The sequence below is a fragment of the Canis lupus genome, chromosome 17 (assembly GCF_003254725.2).
Source record: "Canis lupus dingo isolate Sandy chromosome 17, ASM325472v2, whole genome shotgun sequence".
NCBI classification, from domain to species: Eukaryota; Metazoa; Chordata; class Mammalia; order Carnivora; family Canidae; genus Canis; species Canis lupus.
In genome coordinates, this window is record NC_064259.1 from 36,376,265 (window position 1) to 36,393,227 (window position 16,963).

Sequence of the window (16,963 nt, forward strand, 5' to 3'; positions counted from 1 at the left end):
TTCTTCAACATAAGATATCTCAGGGAAACAGAACTAGCATATCTTCCAAGTATACCCCTAGCCTTTGAGCACACATGGAGTAGACAATAAAAAGAGCTCCCCAGCTCTTCACAGCCTCTCTGCAATCCCATGGCTTCAAATACAACAGATTTTTTAAAATCCCAATTACTACTGTAAATCAGCAAATAGCACAAATCTTAACAATCTGAGAATAAATGGAAGTGAGGTCTGACTTCAATCATACCTAATTCAGAGGTGGCAATTTCAGGAATAGTGATCCTAACCATGGACCCATTACTCAATTCCTAAGGAAAAGAATGGAAATAAACAAGAGCAAGTAAACAGAAGTTGTGCATTTTAAGTCTTTGAATGTCTTAAAAATGGCTATGCTTTACAAGACTGCCTGTCAAAGCAAAATTCAATAAAATAAATGAAAAACAATTATTTTTCAACTGGAACTAAATACTTTCAAATTTCAGAAACTATAAATGTGCTTATTTTAAAAAAATTTCCAAAAGTTGTTTTAATGAATGTCTAATTTTTATACAGACACGAAGAGTCACCGGCACTAAAAAAGATTAACTTCTAATGAAAAGACAAAAATCCTGTCAATATGAAATTCAACTGTAACAAGATTTGTTTTCAGTAATTTTTTAATAATAAAGCAACTGTAGAAAAGTTAAGCAGAATTAGGGGGCGCCTAGGTGGCTCAGCCAGTTAAGCATCTGCTTTGGCTCAGGTCATAGTCCCGGGGTCCTGGGATGGAGCTCCATGTTGGACTCTGTTCAGCAGGGAGCTTGCTTCTCCCTTTCTCTCTACCCTTCCCTTTTGTTTGTGCTAGCACGCTGCTCTCTCAAATTAATAAATCAAATCTTTTTAAAAATTTTTCTAAAGTAAAATAGTACCCAAAAAATGACACATTGCAAGAGATTTTAAAAATCATGAAAAATATTTTCATTTTTCAGACAAAATTCTGCATTCTGACAAATTTGATAGTCATATTTTTTAAAGAACTACCTTATCTTTTAAAAATAAATATACTTACCAGAGTTACTCTGTTACAGACAGGGTCTCTTATAGAATGAATATAAGTTCCAAGCTGCTGAAAAGTACAATCCTCGTTATAGAGAGAATCATGAAGTTTTGAAGAATCCCTCAGTTCTGGAACTGGGGAGAACAGAACCACCTGTAAAAAGTCATATATACAACACATATGAAATATTTTTTGATGAATTATGGTTAAAGAAATCTCTTTTTGTACATAATCTAACAACTGTACGTAATGATTTAAAATCATTCTTCTCTGGATGTGATGAAGTACCTTACAGCAGACCAAGACCTCACCTAAAGCAACTAGAAGAGGCCAGTAATATAGCAAAACCTCTGATCAATAGCACTGGAGAGCCATGGAACAACCTAAACCCGAGGGGCCAAGATCTAGGAGAGAAAGAAGGGCGTCATAAGGAGGTGGCCGGAAATTCTTACACTGCTTTTCCTGGTCTTGGCATGTGCAATATTTGATGGGGATTTGGAAGGGAACTTGGATACACTGAGTGTACAAGGAAAGCCACTGTTAAGAGGAAGGAGACTTCCGGCAATCTTACAGAGGTAGACACATAAACTATAACTTGAGGCAGCCAAGGTAGAGATGACTCGAGGATCTTAAAACCCCAGAGAAAGGAGAGTAATGAGAAAGAAAAGAAACAAGATTAAGATAAGCACATAGTGGTATTTCCCCTATAGGCAACTGTTATGTTCTGAAAACATGAGAACATTTACGTGCTTGACTGTAGATATGCAAACAAAAAACTTAAATGATCTTAGTTACTATTTACATGTAGATGCTTCCAGTTTTAGATCCAGTCCTAACCACTGACTCTTTCTGTATTCCCAAATTCAAATTATAGGGCATCTCTTAAGTAAATATCTTGTCGACATTGCCAGCCCATCAAGTATAAGATTATTTATTATGTTTTAGCTTCTCCTCCCACAGATGCCACAAAAAACTGAGTTCCACTGGTCCTGAATCTTAGTTGCACAATCAACCAGAAGCATAGAAAGCCACTGGCCAATGTGTAATACTATAATCTTGTGATCCCGTGGCTACCAGAGATATTAACCATTCCTGGGTTAATGGAATTCTAAAAAGTTAGGAACCATTTTACGTTTTAAAGCACAAAAATTCTTCCAAATTACACAAAACCCTGACACTTCTCCAGCTCCCATTTGAAAGTTCTTCAAATGTCCTGACTTAAAGGGAAAGAACTCAATGCTGCACATATTTAAAAAATAAAACCAGGGCTTAGACACTGATCAATACAATCAACTGCTTGCACCAATCTCCACTTTCAACTTCCCCTCAACATCTGCACTCAAATGTCTCAAATACAGAACTCTTTTCTCCAGGATTCCTAACTTGGTATGCATGGGTATCCACCTAGCTTGCTCAGAGAACTCTGAGCCTTATTACCCACACTTCTTTCTCCCAGCACAGCACAAAACCAATCAGACTACAGACTCTGCCATTTCAAATTCTCCAGACCTCTCGTGTCATTCCCCTCCTTTCCAATTTGTTGCTATAACTCAGATCCCCTTCGCATCTCTTGAATTAACACAGAAAACACTTGGAATCTCTTAGGTCTAAGTCCCAAGATATACATCTAAAACACAGAGCCTGAGCGGCCCCGGTGGCACAGCGGCTTATTAGCGCCACCTGCAGCCTGAGGTGTGATCCTGGGGACCCGGGATCGAGTCCCATGTCAAGCTCCCTGCGTGGAGCCTGCTTCTCCCTCTGCCTGTGTCTCTGCCTCTCTTTCTCTCTGTGTCTCTCATGAATAAATAAATAAATCTTTAAAAAATAAAAATAAATAAATAAAACACAGAGCCTAGCATTTGTAACTCCAACCTCAAAATCCTGTAATGTTCTGGTGATAGCATTTAGAATAAAAACCTTTTCATCCTCTCTGCCTTTAAGAACATGTTAGTAAGAGTATAAATCCCAGCTCTAACACTTACTAGCTATATGACTTTAGACAAGTAACCTTCTTATACCTCCATGTACCCATTCATAAAATGGGGAGCAGTATCTTCCCAACAAAGCCATTCTAAGGGATTAAATGAGTTAATACAAATGAAACACTTGGAATAGTGCCTAGCACATAGAAAACATTCAAAAACAAGATATTGTCACCGATTCCCTGCCCTGTCCCACCCAACAGGCTACTTGTACTTTTACAAGCGTTCATTCACTCCACAACCTTGAGTCTTATATGCTACAAAATGGAAATATAAATATGTGTAAGAAATGTTCTGTACTTACCTGCTTTCACACCTATTTCCCATGTGATTCCTCTCTGCCCCAAATACCCCTTTCTATCTACAGATAGCCTACTATCCTGAAGGTCTGCACCAAGTCAGACAAGCCCCTCAGACATGAGCCTCTGGTTCTGCTACATCAACCCATAAGGATATATTTTCCTATCAGTGGATCTGCTGTGGTACTCTCTGTTCCTCATTCGTAAGTCTTAATAGTCTATCTTAAATTATAACTTCTCATGTAGATAATACATCTGTTCTATCCAAATCAATTAGGAAGTTCCTAGATGAAAAAGAATGTATCATTCTCATCTCTGTAATACCTTACGCATCACAAGGGAGGTCAATACATTCACTGAACCATTTGTTTTGAAAATATGTATACCCTACAAGTATTAGCTAACTTCCAACTCTGTCATTTTTTTAATATTTATTTATTTGTTTGTTTGTTTATTATAGACAGAGAGAGAGGCAGAGACACAGGAAGAGGGAGAAGCAGGCTCCATGCCAGGAGCCCAGCATGGGACTCGATCCCGGGACCCCAGGATCACACCCTAGGCCAAAGGCAGGCACCAAACCGCTGAGCCACCCAGCGATCCCCCAACTCTGTCATTTTTAAAACAGAAAAGAGTTAACCATGGGAAGAACTACTATTTGAACCAAACTTCTTTAAAACACTAGCACATTTTTAAAATTTTACTTATTTTTTTATTTCTTTATTTAAATTAAATTAACATATAGTACATTATTAATTTCAGAAAGAGTTTAGTGATTCATCAATCTTATATAATACCCAGTGCTCATTATATTATGTGCCCTCTTTAAGTCCATCACCCAGGTTCCCAACCGCCCCAACCCCCCTCCCCTCCACCAATCTTCCTTTTGTTTCCTATGATTAATAGTTTCTAGGGGCAGCCTGGGTGGCTCAGTGGTTTAGTGCCACCTTCAGCCCAGAGCATAATCCTGGAAACCCGAGATAGAGTCCCACATCGGGCTTCCTGTGTGGAGCTTGCTTCTCCCTCTGCCTGTGTCTCTGCCTCTCTCTCTCTCTCTGTGTCTCTCATGAATAAATAAAATCTTTCTTTAAAAAAAAAAAAAAAAAAAAAGGAGTCTCTAATTTTGGGGCCCCCAATGGCTTAGTTGATTAAGGTCTGCCTTTGGCTCGGGTCATGATCCCAGGGTCCTGGGATGGAGCCCCACATTGGCCTCCTGGCTCAATGGAGAGCCTGCTTCTTGCTCTGCCCCTCCCCCCTGCTCATGTTCTCTATCCTCTTGCTTGCTATCTCAAATAAATAAAATCTAAAAAAAAAAAAAAAAAGAGTCTCTAATTTTTTTTGACAGTACCTAATTCATTACTCACCTCATCCAAGGATCCAAGTAGTTTACTAAGAGGTTTAGGAGTACTGACACTGTCAAGTGGAGTGCTGGGCCGAGGCATCGTGTTAGACATTGTCAGGGAAGGAGCTGGCAGTCCAGGAATAAAAACCTTTCCCACCTTTAAGCAATACAAAGATGCAGAAAAAAATATTGGCTTTAATGTATCATAACCTTAAATAAAATGTTATGGCACATAAGCATTAATTTCTTTTAATATTCCAAATTTTAAATAAGCTTTGAAATATTCCAAACATATCTAAAAAATGAAAAGAATTAAAATTTTATTAATTCCAACCATCCAACTACAAATGTCTTGGTATAATTTCTCTTGGTTTGACTCTTTCTCTTCATTACTAAAGACTTATTTCTGGCAGGAAAGTAGGTGAATGCTAATACAGTCAGAACATTATACAAAATTCCATGTATCATGCATTTTCCTACCATATTAGTGGTATAAACAGCAGAGACATTAAACTTTCAGAGACTACAAGCAACAATCTTGTTAACAATATCTCCAGACAGAGAGAATGATCAATTACCTTCACGGGGCTAAAAAAAAAATAAATAAATGAGACTGACTGATGCTCCAGAAATTAAATCCCAATATAATCCAAACTGCTCTTGAGCTCATAATCTGCCTTCTTCCCTCATAAACTCTCAAATATTTCTTCCTCAAGAAACTTTATATAAATTCTTCATTAAAAGAGTGAGTTTACAACCCATGCTAACCACCCCTTATTTTGGCTATCTGTGGGGTCTTCAGGAGAAACACAACAAAGGTTCACACCCACACAAGCTGAAAACTCCTGAGAAGACTCAAAGGAAATATTCAGAACTCAAGTGAAATTCTAACAAAATCCATATTTATGTCCATATACTACCCAAAAGCTAATAAAATTACAAAAGTTACCCGAATAAAATCCTCAGGATTAGAAAACAAAATGAGAGAGAGAACCAGTATATATAAAGTTCTTAAAAAGCTACAGAGACCTCCAGTTAACGAAAATATGGAGTAAGTACATCTCACTCTATTCCTCCCACTATTTACAATAGAATCTGTACAGATTTTATAATGCAATGCAAGACTCTGAAAGGTGAGGAAAAGAAGACACTGGCTAGGGACACGAGAACCAAAAATGAACCTATGCTGAATTCCCTAGGTGTTTTTGTTTCTTTCACTTTTCCGTAACAGGCCTTGAGCTCTCAAAGGGCCTGCAACCCAGAAATGGCCACAGGTACAAACCAAGAGAAACTCTGCTCTTCTTTTTTTCTTTGACAGAGAAAGAGAGGGAACATGTGTACACGTGTGCACATAAGCACAAGCAGGGAGAGCAGCAGCCAGGAGAGAGAGAGAAGCAGGCTCCCTGAGGAGGGAGCCTGATGCAGGGCTTGATCCCAGGGCCCTGAGATCATGATCTGAGCCAAAGGCAGACACTTAACCAACTGAGCCACTCAGATGCCCCGGAAACCTTGTTCTTTTTAGACAAAGTGTCAGAAAAAGAGGAACCAAGCAAGACAGACATCTTCACCATACCTGCCCCATTCCAGGAAACACTAAGAAAAAAAAAGCCATAGAGCCACTCAGATGCCCCGGAAACCTCGTTCTTTTTAGACAAAGTGTCAGAAAAAGAGGAACCAAGCAAGACAGACATCTTCACCGTACCTGCCCCATTCCAGGAAACACTAAGAAAAAAAAAACAATAGTCCTCAGTCTCCTCTGGAGCTACAGTCTGGAAACTACAGGCAGAGTTCTATCATTCCCCTTTTGAGAAGTAGGTGGCATCCCTCCCTGAGCATAGGGACTGTGGGCCAAGCTTGTTTTGCACAGCTGCCCTGCAGTAACTAGGTGGTATCTCCTCCCCTCAGCAGGCACTGCAGGTACAAAGACTATGGACAGAGTGCTGCTGTTTTCATTGCCAAGAGGCAGCGCCTCTACACCTCCCAATGGTGTACAAAAACTATGAAGGGGGAGGAACACTGTCTTTCATCCTTACTCTACAATAATAAGGCAGCATACCTCTCCCCTTCTAACCTCCACAGAAATTATTGGTGGAGTACTGTGTTCCACCCCCACCATGCAATAACAAGGCAGTAACCCCTCCCTGTCCCATTTAGGGAGTGAGATGAAAAATAGAAAGGAAGTAAGTAGAGAAAAGGATTTCTTAAATATGTGTATAAAATCCTGGGCAGGCCTCTGAGTGAGCCATGTGTGAAACTGACCAACAATGACACAGTAAAAGATCTGAGAACTAAATACTGATCTGTAACACCATTTAGTTCTCAGGCTGGCCTCTGGGTAGCAAAAAAGTTGGGTCAGACCACAATCTCATTAAGAGAGCAGACAAAAAAACAAACAAACAAACAAACAAACAAACAAAAAAGGCCCCAGAAATACTGCTCTCCTTGGCCAAGAAAGTCAGGAAAGGAATAGCCTAACAAGATAAAAAACTTTGAGGCAGTAAGCAACCTACTCCAGACAAACACCATGGGAACAACTGTGTCCCATCTCTCAGTCATGTCAGCAAAGGCCAAGTGGGGTGCCTAGACTTCCATTATCACCTGGCTTTAAAGAGGCACCAATTTGGGGGGAGAAAAAGAAGAAAAAATAAATAGTAATATAGATTCACAAGAATGTAAAGCAGTACTCAGTACTCTCATACTCTGCTGGAGATAAGGAGTAAGGGGAGATGTTGTAAACTGGTACAACCTACACCTTGGAGGACAATTTGGCCCATGGCCAAGTTGAATATGCATATACTCTGAAGGTTAAGAGACACGTGTAAGAATTTTTTTTTAAAAAAATAAAAAATAAAAAAAATAAAAAATAAAAAATAAAAAAAAGAATTTTTTTTAAAGTGTTACTAGAGGAAATAGCAGAAGCAAAATAAATACCCCCAGTGATGACAAAACAGTAAAAGTTTGGTATAACCATACAATAGACTACTGCATAACAGTGAATGAGTAAACAGCTACATGTGGACATAGGTAAATCTAAAAATAGTAATAATGTTGAAGAAAATAATGACATCTGGAGAAGACTAGATGGTATGATTTCCTTTATATAAAAATTCAAATTTAAGAAAAACTAAACAATTTACTTCTCAGTAAAACATGCTGTACATTGCAAAAAAGATTTACTGCAAAAGTCAGAATTGTGTCTATCCAGGGGGAGGCAAGGAGATGAGGATGCAGTAAGGAAACAACACTCTGCAGACTATAAAGATACTGGCAATGTTCTAGTTCTTAATCTGGACAGTAGTCATAGGAAGGGGCACTCCATTAGCCTTCAAATTATGTGTGCGTATGTGTGTATTTAAATTTCATAGTTTAAATCTTTAAAATTTACGTAATTATGTATGTAAATTTCACAACTGTTAAAAAATATATATGGCTGGGGATCCCTGGGTGTCTCAGCAGTTTAGTGCCTGCCTTTGGCCCAGGGCGTGACCCTGGAGTCCCAGGATCAAGTCCCGCGTCGGGCTCCCGGCATGAAGCCTGCTTCTCCCTCCTCCTGTGTCTCTGCCTCTCTCTCTCTCTCTCTCTCTATCCTAAACAAATAAATCTTAAAAAAAAAAAAAAAAAAAAAAAATATATATATATATATATATATATGGCCAATATATTACACATTTAATGAAACTTTACAAAAACTTTTGGAAACCTGACAAAGCTACCCATACATCAATTTCAAAACTACATTATTTATAAAACTTCAGGTTAAATTATTTTTAATTTTTTTTTAATAATCTACCTATACTCTTTATGGTTCCCCATCTGTGCCAGATTCATAGCACCAATCCATAATAGCGGTTTGTCTTAGGTTTCCACATTGGGACCAACCTTAATTGGAGACTTCATTTTCAACTCTTAGAAAAATCTGCTAAATCCTACAGCCAGGTGGTCACTAATATTAAACTAAATTAACATTAAAAAATAATCATCAAGGAAGTGGTCCTACAAAAGGATGAAATGCTATTTATTACTTACCCGAACCACTCCTGTGTACAGCACCAGGTTTCCACTGCCTTCAAGGACCAGCATGGTATCTATCTTCTGAGAGAAACAAAAATTTTATTTGCCAATCTGTGCAAATCATAAAACATAGTAATTTTCAACTTTTCAAGAAATGTGCCTGCATTTACCTCCACTGGTGCTGCATCCTTTGCATGTATATTGGTGATGGAGCCAAAGATGAGCTGAGTTTTATCATTACTCTCTTGAAACTTTACACAGCTAAATTTTAAAATAAAAAGAGAAACAAACTACTGATATGTGCAACAACTTACAGTGATCTCAAAGGTATTATGCTGACTGGGAAAAGCCAATTTTGAAAGGTTACATACTGTTATGATTCCATTTATGTAACATTTTCAAATGACAAAATCACAGAAATGGAGAACAGATTAGTGGTCGCTAGGGGTTAGGGATGAGGGTGGGTAGGTATGGTGTATAGAACTACAAAGGAGTAGCATGAGGGACATCTTTGAAGTAATAAAGAAGTTCTGTATCTTGACTATTATGTTAGCAGAAATCTACATGTGAGAAAACCTCATGGAATCATATAAAAACACAAATGAGTACACGTAAAACTGATGAAATCTGAATAAGGTATGTGGATTCTACTTATGTCAATTTCCATGTTTTGATAATGTACTATAATTATATAAGATGTTACCTCGGGGGATAAACAGTGCATGGTACATAGGACCGCCCCCCCCCGCCCTACTATTTTGCAACTGCCTATGTTTTAAAATTATTTCAAAATAAAAAGGTAAATAAGTGGACAAAAGATCTTAATTCACATTTTTACCTAAAAAGATAAATGGCCAATAAAAACATGAAAAGATGCTCAACATCTTAATCATTAGGGAAATGCAAATTCATATCCACTAGAAATAGCTACAAAGAGATGACAACACAATAAAGAAACTGGAACCCTCACAGATTTCTGGTGGGAATATAAAAGGATGCAGCCTATTTGGAAAAGTTTGGCAATTTCTTAAAAAGTTAAACATGAATTTAGTGTTCAACGCAACAATTCCACTACTAGATATCTCAAGAAAAAAGTAATCATGTATATTCAGACAAAAGACTTCTGCTCCAGTGTTCACAGGGCCATAATTCACAATAGTCAAAAAGTGGAAATAAACCAAATGTCCATCAACAGATGAATGTATAAACATATAAAGTGATGTATGTATCTACATAATGGACTACTACACTGCAAGAGAAATAAAATATTCATATATGTTACAACATGGTGGATCCTAAAAAACATTACGCTAAGTGAAAGAAACTAGCCACAAAAAAACTACATTTTGTATGATTCCATAAAACCACCAGAAAAGGCAAATATACTATGCAGAAAACCTACAGAGTGGCTACCTGAGGCTGGAAATCAGAAGAGAGACTGACTGTAAATCAAACTTTTAGGATAGAAAAGTTATAAAACCAGATTGTACTGATGGTTGCATTAACTCTGTAATTTTACTAAAATCATTTAACTATACACTTAAAACATGTTAATTTTTTGGTATGTAAATTACTTCAATAAAGCTACTTAAGTCAAAAAAAGAAAAAAAGAATAAGCAGCCCTAAGTTTATTTACAAAAAATCAGGGGAAGTATATGCACGCACTTACCGTAACTGGAGTTCAGACTCCACTAAAAAGCACAAAAACTTCTGCCCACATAGGTCAGATGTAATAAACACTTTTGAGGCCTGTGAATTTTTCTCTCTGTAGTAGATACATTAATAAAATATCTGTCAACATTGGTTCCAAAATCTGCCATCGTTAACTACTGATGAAAATATCTTGCAAGAAATCTTAAAACTACTTGGGCCAAGCAGTAACACTGAAGACCCCACAACACTTCTAAGATTGGAACTTCCTAAAAAAAAAAAAAAAAGATTGGAACTTCCTGATCTCTAAGATTCCTTCTAGTTCTTTGATTCTGAGTCCATTTCACAGCTTTTCTGGGAATATATTATAATAAGTTTAATCATTATCAATGATCTTTTTAATTCCATATAATTAAAGTTACCTACTGCTAAAGCTGCAAACCTGAATTCCTATCCCTTAAAGGGTGTAAGGTATCACATTTCTTATAACGTCACCTCCACCCTAACCTAACCAACCTCTCTCTCTCAGATTAGGCTCTACTTCATCCCTCTTTTTGGAAATCATATCTCTAATTTCCAAAGATTTCCTTCTGGAAATCTGGTACAGAAGACCATAATTCTGTAAAATAAGGATCTGCAATATATTCAATTTAGCAAGAAATATTTAAAGACAAATGATTTTTAAATATAGGAAATTTTTATTTATGAGGAACAAAAACAGAGAAGCTACTTCAACACTGTATTCACAGCTTTACTTTCCTCCAACTATACCTATCCCCTAACAACATACATTTGCCTTCTGCATCACAGAGAAAACTGGACTTGAGCCCAACCTCTTCTCTATGTATCTAATAACCATCACTGCCTTTCATCTTTCTCCCCAAGGCTAATCTCTCCACTTGTGCTCCTTTCTGGTTCCTAGTTCTATCAGTCATTTCCTCTCTCCTGTATTTTCAATGCTTTCCCTACTTTGGATATAGTCCTTGCAGCCTACTCTCTCATATTAAGATAAAAATCTTAAAATATGAAGATGGACTGAATAATAAATGATATAAAGTACTGTTAACTGGCTAGGTATAAAAATGGCCTTGTGGTAAGATGTTCTTATGTTTTAGAGATACATGCCAAGATATTTAGTCTCAAAGACTAATTTTCTCTAATGTAATTCAGCAAGAAAATTCTCCCTTGACCCTGAGACTCCCTCTAATTTGTTTCCTCATCCCAATTCAAAGGCAATCCTTAAAATAATCTGTATGTCAATGTTCACTTCCTCATTCCCCATTCACTTCTTCCACCCCATTCCACTTCACAGCCCCTCTCCAAGTGCTCCGGCCAAGGTCACCAGTGAACTCACTGCCACCTACATACCACCTCCCTGAGCTCATCACTTAGTGCCACCCCCATCAGCACCTGGTAATACTGGCAGCTTTCTTTTTGAAAGGCTCTCTTTTCCAGTGTTCCATGACACTTCTGCTGCTTCTCCCACTTGACCTCTCCAGCTTTGTCTCTTTTTCCCTTTTTACCCCCAAAATCTTAAGTTTCCAAGACTTTAGTCTCTAGCACTCTTCTGACTCACAACCACCAGATCAATTATTTGGAGGACTCAGATCCCCTATGAGAATCTAATGAATGTTAAAACCCTCTCTTTAGGAAAAGTCCTATACATCACACGTGCACATGATTACTATATAATGCTACGTTACTGGAACCTCTGCCAAATGCAAACTCATCCAGAGGCCTTCCAGGAAACCAACATCTACACACTCTTTGACTTCCAATCTACCTCTCTTGCCCAAATCACCACTTATAAGCCAACAACTCCCACATTTATTGCTTTGCTCTTTCCTCTGAGTTTATGACCCATACATATAAAGCACCTTCTTAACAGCCTTTATCATATACAGCAGCCCTAAAGGGCAATCTTTCTCTAGCCTCCCCTTTCTCAAACCTTGCCCTTCCTTCCAGGATAAGCAGAGAGTATTTGCACATATTACATACTCATACTTCTGAACTTCTGATCGCCCTGCCTACTGTGTCCTTTTTCCCTTTATTCCCCAACAAATACCTATTCATCTTCCCAAGGCCCTATCAGTAAAGTAGGCAGTGCCTCTGTGTCACCAACCTTCAGCTGTCTCTTTTTCAGGAGAGGAACACCTATTAACCCACAGCCACTAGCACACACACTGGAATTGGCTGAATTAATGAATGATCAAAGAGAAAATAATAGAAAGGCCACACAGAACAGAGATCTGAGCTGCATTTCCCAAAAACAGCTGACACTCAACTAACATAAAGATAAAACTTTAAAAATACTATAAAATCCCAAGTTTCTTAATATACAGAAATTAGTTGTTTCTCCCTAAAACATCAAACACCTCAAATCTGAGAGATTTTTACTACTATGGAAGAAATAAGAAATGATAAGAGAATACTTTTATAATCACTTTAATATCATTAATATCCTCTATTGAAACTAAGGTAGCCTTAATATTTATGTTTTTATATAATTAGTTATATTAAAAGATTAAAAGGAAACCTTAAGTAAAACACTAAATATTTTTTAAGACTTTTACCCACATTTTTCTTCGAATATAAAAATATATATCCCAAACCTTATATTCGTAATCGTTTCTGTCCATAAATGGTCAATACAAAGTTCAGGAACAATTGGCTCTGTTTCTGGTGCAAGGAAGGAGCCATTAGAGCTATTTGGAGAGTGGGAAATACTGTGTCTCTTTGGAGACTGATTATGGCTTGAAAGGTTGAACCTCTGCACCCCTGAAAAAGAGTGCACTCCTAAGGCAGGAGAATGAGCACGACTGCAAAACAAACAGAGAAAGGGCATCACAATTAACAAGGCAGACTGATGGAACATACTTTGCAATCACAATTTCTAAAACTCTAGGTACCAAGTGCATTCATGGCATAATCCCAGTCAGAAATATTTTTTTAAGGGAAAAACTACTTAAATGGTTCACGCTAATGTGCTTTATTACGTTCCAAAGATTTAAAATTGTTGTTAGAATTCATCCTTTACTTTTAAAACTGAAAATTAGTTCATTTTCTGCCTCAGAACATGAATTGTTTTTATTATTCCAAAAGGTCCAAACTATATTCTTATATATCCAGATACATACATACCAACAAAACTATGTCCCCATATTACCAGGTATACACTAATAAAAATGAAAAAGCTAATGCAAACAAAAAAGAAAGAAAGAAGGAAGGAAGGAAGGAAGGAAGGAAGGAAGGAAGGAAGGAAGGAAGGAAAAAGAAAAAAGAAAAGAAAAGAAAAGAGAAAGAAAGAAAGAAAGAAAGAAAGAAAGAAGAAAGAGAAAGAAAGAAAGAAAGAATTGCAAAATATTTTTGCAATTGATATTCATCAAACTGCTGCCATTTAGTGGTAATGAGGCAACCAATCTTACTGCAAACACAGCCAGCTTCTAAATAGGACTCATTTAAAAAAAAAACTAGCTTTTACTTAGTAAAAGTAACACAACTGGGATAATTACTATTTTCTGTAAAAAAAAATACCCAAGAGCTGTCAACAGAGATCATAAATCTTTCGTAACAATAAGAGAAAGTTTGAAAAGAAGGTATTTCTTTCTTGGGAGATCCTGTTAAAACAAGGAAACACTTCCACACTTAATTCCCACCTTAGAGCTGCCATGTTGGAAATAGAAGGTGAACGAGAGTGTAGACTGGGTGAGGAGGTCGAGCGACTCTGACTGTGAATGGAGGAGTAATTCTGGAAAGGTGAAGCCACGGGAGAATCTCCTTTGGAGAGGCTTCTGAGGTGTGCTGTGAGGGAGCTACTACTGGCCACATTCTGTGGGGTTCCCCCCTGTTCAGAGAACTTTAAGACAACATTCTCTTCCTTAAGTCAAAATGATGAGAAGGGGGGAAAAAAAGGCAATAATTAGATTAAAAGGGTAATTTCCTGGTGAGAATTCAGGGTAGAAGCCAGTTATTAAAGACACAATATTTCCTTTTTCCTATAAAGCTCAATGCATTTCACAAATGATTCTCCCAAACACATGTGAAAGTTTTCAGTGTTAGCTATCCTTTCCTACTAAGATGTGACTTGCCTTTATCCTTACCTCTGTTTTGACTCTCCGGAGAGCCCACACAGAATGCAAACTTTGAACAGTGTCATAGGTCATTATAATGGAGGGCTCAGTGTTGAGAAAAACAATTTTCATTGCATGATCTACAACATATTGCACCCTTGATGAACCAAAAAGACCTTTAAAGATAAAACAGAAATGATCAGGTATTGAACAATGAACTTTGTAAAAACAGTTCTTTATGAAGTGACTTCCTGTAATTCCTAAAGAGAAATTCAGCCAATTAAGACACAAAATCCATTAACATAGAATCACCCTGAATTTTTAAATTTACTTTGGGCATCAACTTCCTCAAGATACGTAAAGATAAGATAAAAATACATTACCAGTTTCATTCTCACACACATGCAATTACATGTTAAAGATGTATGCTCACTCAATGTCCCATCGGCCACAGGCAGAAGGTCCGTGACCACCCAACAGCTGACCTGTAAACTGCAATCAACTATTCTGCCAAGTTTGACCTCTTGACTGTTTTCTTCTCTATGAAATCTGTCCTCTATAATAACTATTCAAACACAGCTGAACAGTACACCTTTTACTGAGCATACATGCAAAATAAGTTTTCCCTAGTGAGTTTAACTTTTACTTCTATAGTACCCTGAAATGATTTCTATCTATAACCTTATTTGACAGCTTCCTAAATGCTTCCCTCTGTTAAAATACTTTTTAATTTTCAATAATTATTTTATAAAATGAGAGGTATTTTATAAAGAAATGAATAAAAATCACTCGTAATTCAACCATCTCAAAATATCCACTATATTAGGGAGTATTCCTTGTAGTGTTTTTTTCCTACACATATACATACTTTTTATGCTTTTACAAAATTAGAATCACACTGTATTCAGTTTTATATTCTACTTAACATTATGAGTAAGTAATTCCTGAGATCATTATTATTCAAAAGCATGATCAATAATGGCTTCACACCATTCAGTCACAGGCTCTAATGTGTGTAATTAGATAGTCTGTAATCATTACCAATATGATATAGAATTATCAACAAACGTTTTTGTAAAAGGCCAGAGAATAAATAGCTTAGCTTTGTGAACCACATACTGACTGTTGCATAATGTTTTTTTCTACAATTCTTTAAAAAGATAAATACCATTCTTAGCTCATAAGCCTTACAAAAACAAGCTGTTGGCTGGATTTAGCCCATGGGCTGCAGTTTGCCAAGCCCTGATACAGAAGATTAAAATCTTAGTGGAATTTCAGAATATGTGCTTAGGATAAAGTACTACAAGTGAAACCGGTAAAAAAAAAAAAAAATAATATATATATATAGAAGTATTTTTTTCAGTTTCCAAGTCCTCATTATTTATAATTACCTATCATATTTGGCCACATTTAAATTTTTTAAGATAAGCATCTAGAAATACTCACAGGAAATACTAAAAGTTCTGCATCTCAGCAAATTAGTTTATTATGAACAGCAAAAATGATTAAACAGAAGTCTATGAACCTATACTTTTTTTCTCCAACAACAAAAAACAATTTTAGTTCATCTAAGTATTATTCATTTACTTATTAAGGAATTACTGAGGAACAGAGTCAAGAGTCATCTACAGATAGGTTAGCAAATCTATCAATATTCCTGATTGATTATAGGCCCTATTTTTAAGAAAAGAATAACTATTAAAACAGTTAATACTGTTTCAATAGTTGGTATTAAGTTCTTGCTTTAATATAAATTTTCATAATAAAAATGTTCAAACTACATTATTTCTATAAAACAAGCCAATTAAAAAAAAAAACAACTCTATTTTCAAAAAGCTCCTTCATTTCCTCCCATCTCCTAAACTCAAAAAAAAAAGAACGTATATGAAAGAATTTATAAAAATACACTTACTTCCAGATTTACAAACAAGTGGGGTTATTTCATCTAGTGGATGCAGCATGCTGAACATAGTGGGTAAAGGTTCTCTAGTAATAAACAAATAATCAGTGATCACCAACACAGAATCATTCCATTTGTACGCAAATTATGCACTTTTTTCCTGCAAAGAAATATCTTCTCCAGAATATACAAGCAACTAGAAACCTACCATCTCACAAAGCAAGCCTCTAAACGTTTTACAGTATCTTCTATTTCATTCCTGGAAATCGGTCTTCTTGTACATGGTAATTCCATGCATGCACACACACAAGGAAATCAATATAGCCCAGGAAATCTCTACAAACAGCAGTCATCACATTACAGAACCAACGGAGTAATAAGCATAAGGCAGTCTTCTTTTTTCTTTTTTTAAACCTCTCTTAGTGGCAGTGTGTCTTTGGCAGCTAAGAAACAAATTTAGTGTCCTACCTCCATTTACAAAGTGTCCCACCCCCAAAAAAGGAAGAAAAACTTCAAGTAAATAAAAAGGCTGCATTTTTTTAAGGAATGATTAAAAAGGAGAAAAAAATAGGTCTTCTACCTAAACACAGAAAGATTAAAATCTATAAGCAAATTTTTAAAACCAGTGTCTACTACTTGCAGCAGACTATGACAGGTACTGGTATGTTACTGCCCTTCA

General features: G+C 36.6%; 1 protein-coding gene across 4 annotated transcripts in view; it reads right to left on the reverse strand.

Moving 5' to 3' along the window:
- ANAPC1 (anaphase promoting complex subunit 1) overlaps positions 1-16,963 on the reverse strand; it is a 103,880-nt gene that overhangs the window by 79,090 nt on the left and 7,827 nt on the right. For 2 of the 4 annotated variants that reach the window (XM_025453957.3, XM_049095417.1), the window contains exons 7-16: positions 16,297-16,370; positions 14,415-14,560; positions 13,971-14,191; positions 12,927-13,133; positions 10,334-10,429; positions 8,835-8,925; positions 8,680-8,745; positions 4,676-4,810; positions 1,046-1,186; positions 245-305 (exon numbers count right to left, since the gene is read on the reverse strand). In XM_025453957.3, coding sequence (XP_025309742.1) covers positions 245-305; positions 1,046-1,186; positions 4,676-4,810; positions 8,680-8,745; positions 8,835-8,925; positions 10,334-10,429; positions 12,927-13,133; positions 13,971-14,191; positions 14,415-14,560; positions 16,297-16,370 — 1,238 coding nt within the window. Of the gene's footprint in view, positions 1-244; positions 306-1,045; positions 1,187-4,675; positions 4,811-8,679; positions 8,746-8,834; positions 8,926-10,333; positions 10,430-12,926; positions 13,134-13,970; positions 14,192-14,414; positions 14,561-16,296; positions 16,371-16,963 lie in introns of those variants that run through there. The other 2 variants (XM_025453958.3, XM_035700514.1) reach the window with 2 other exon arrangements.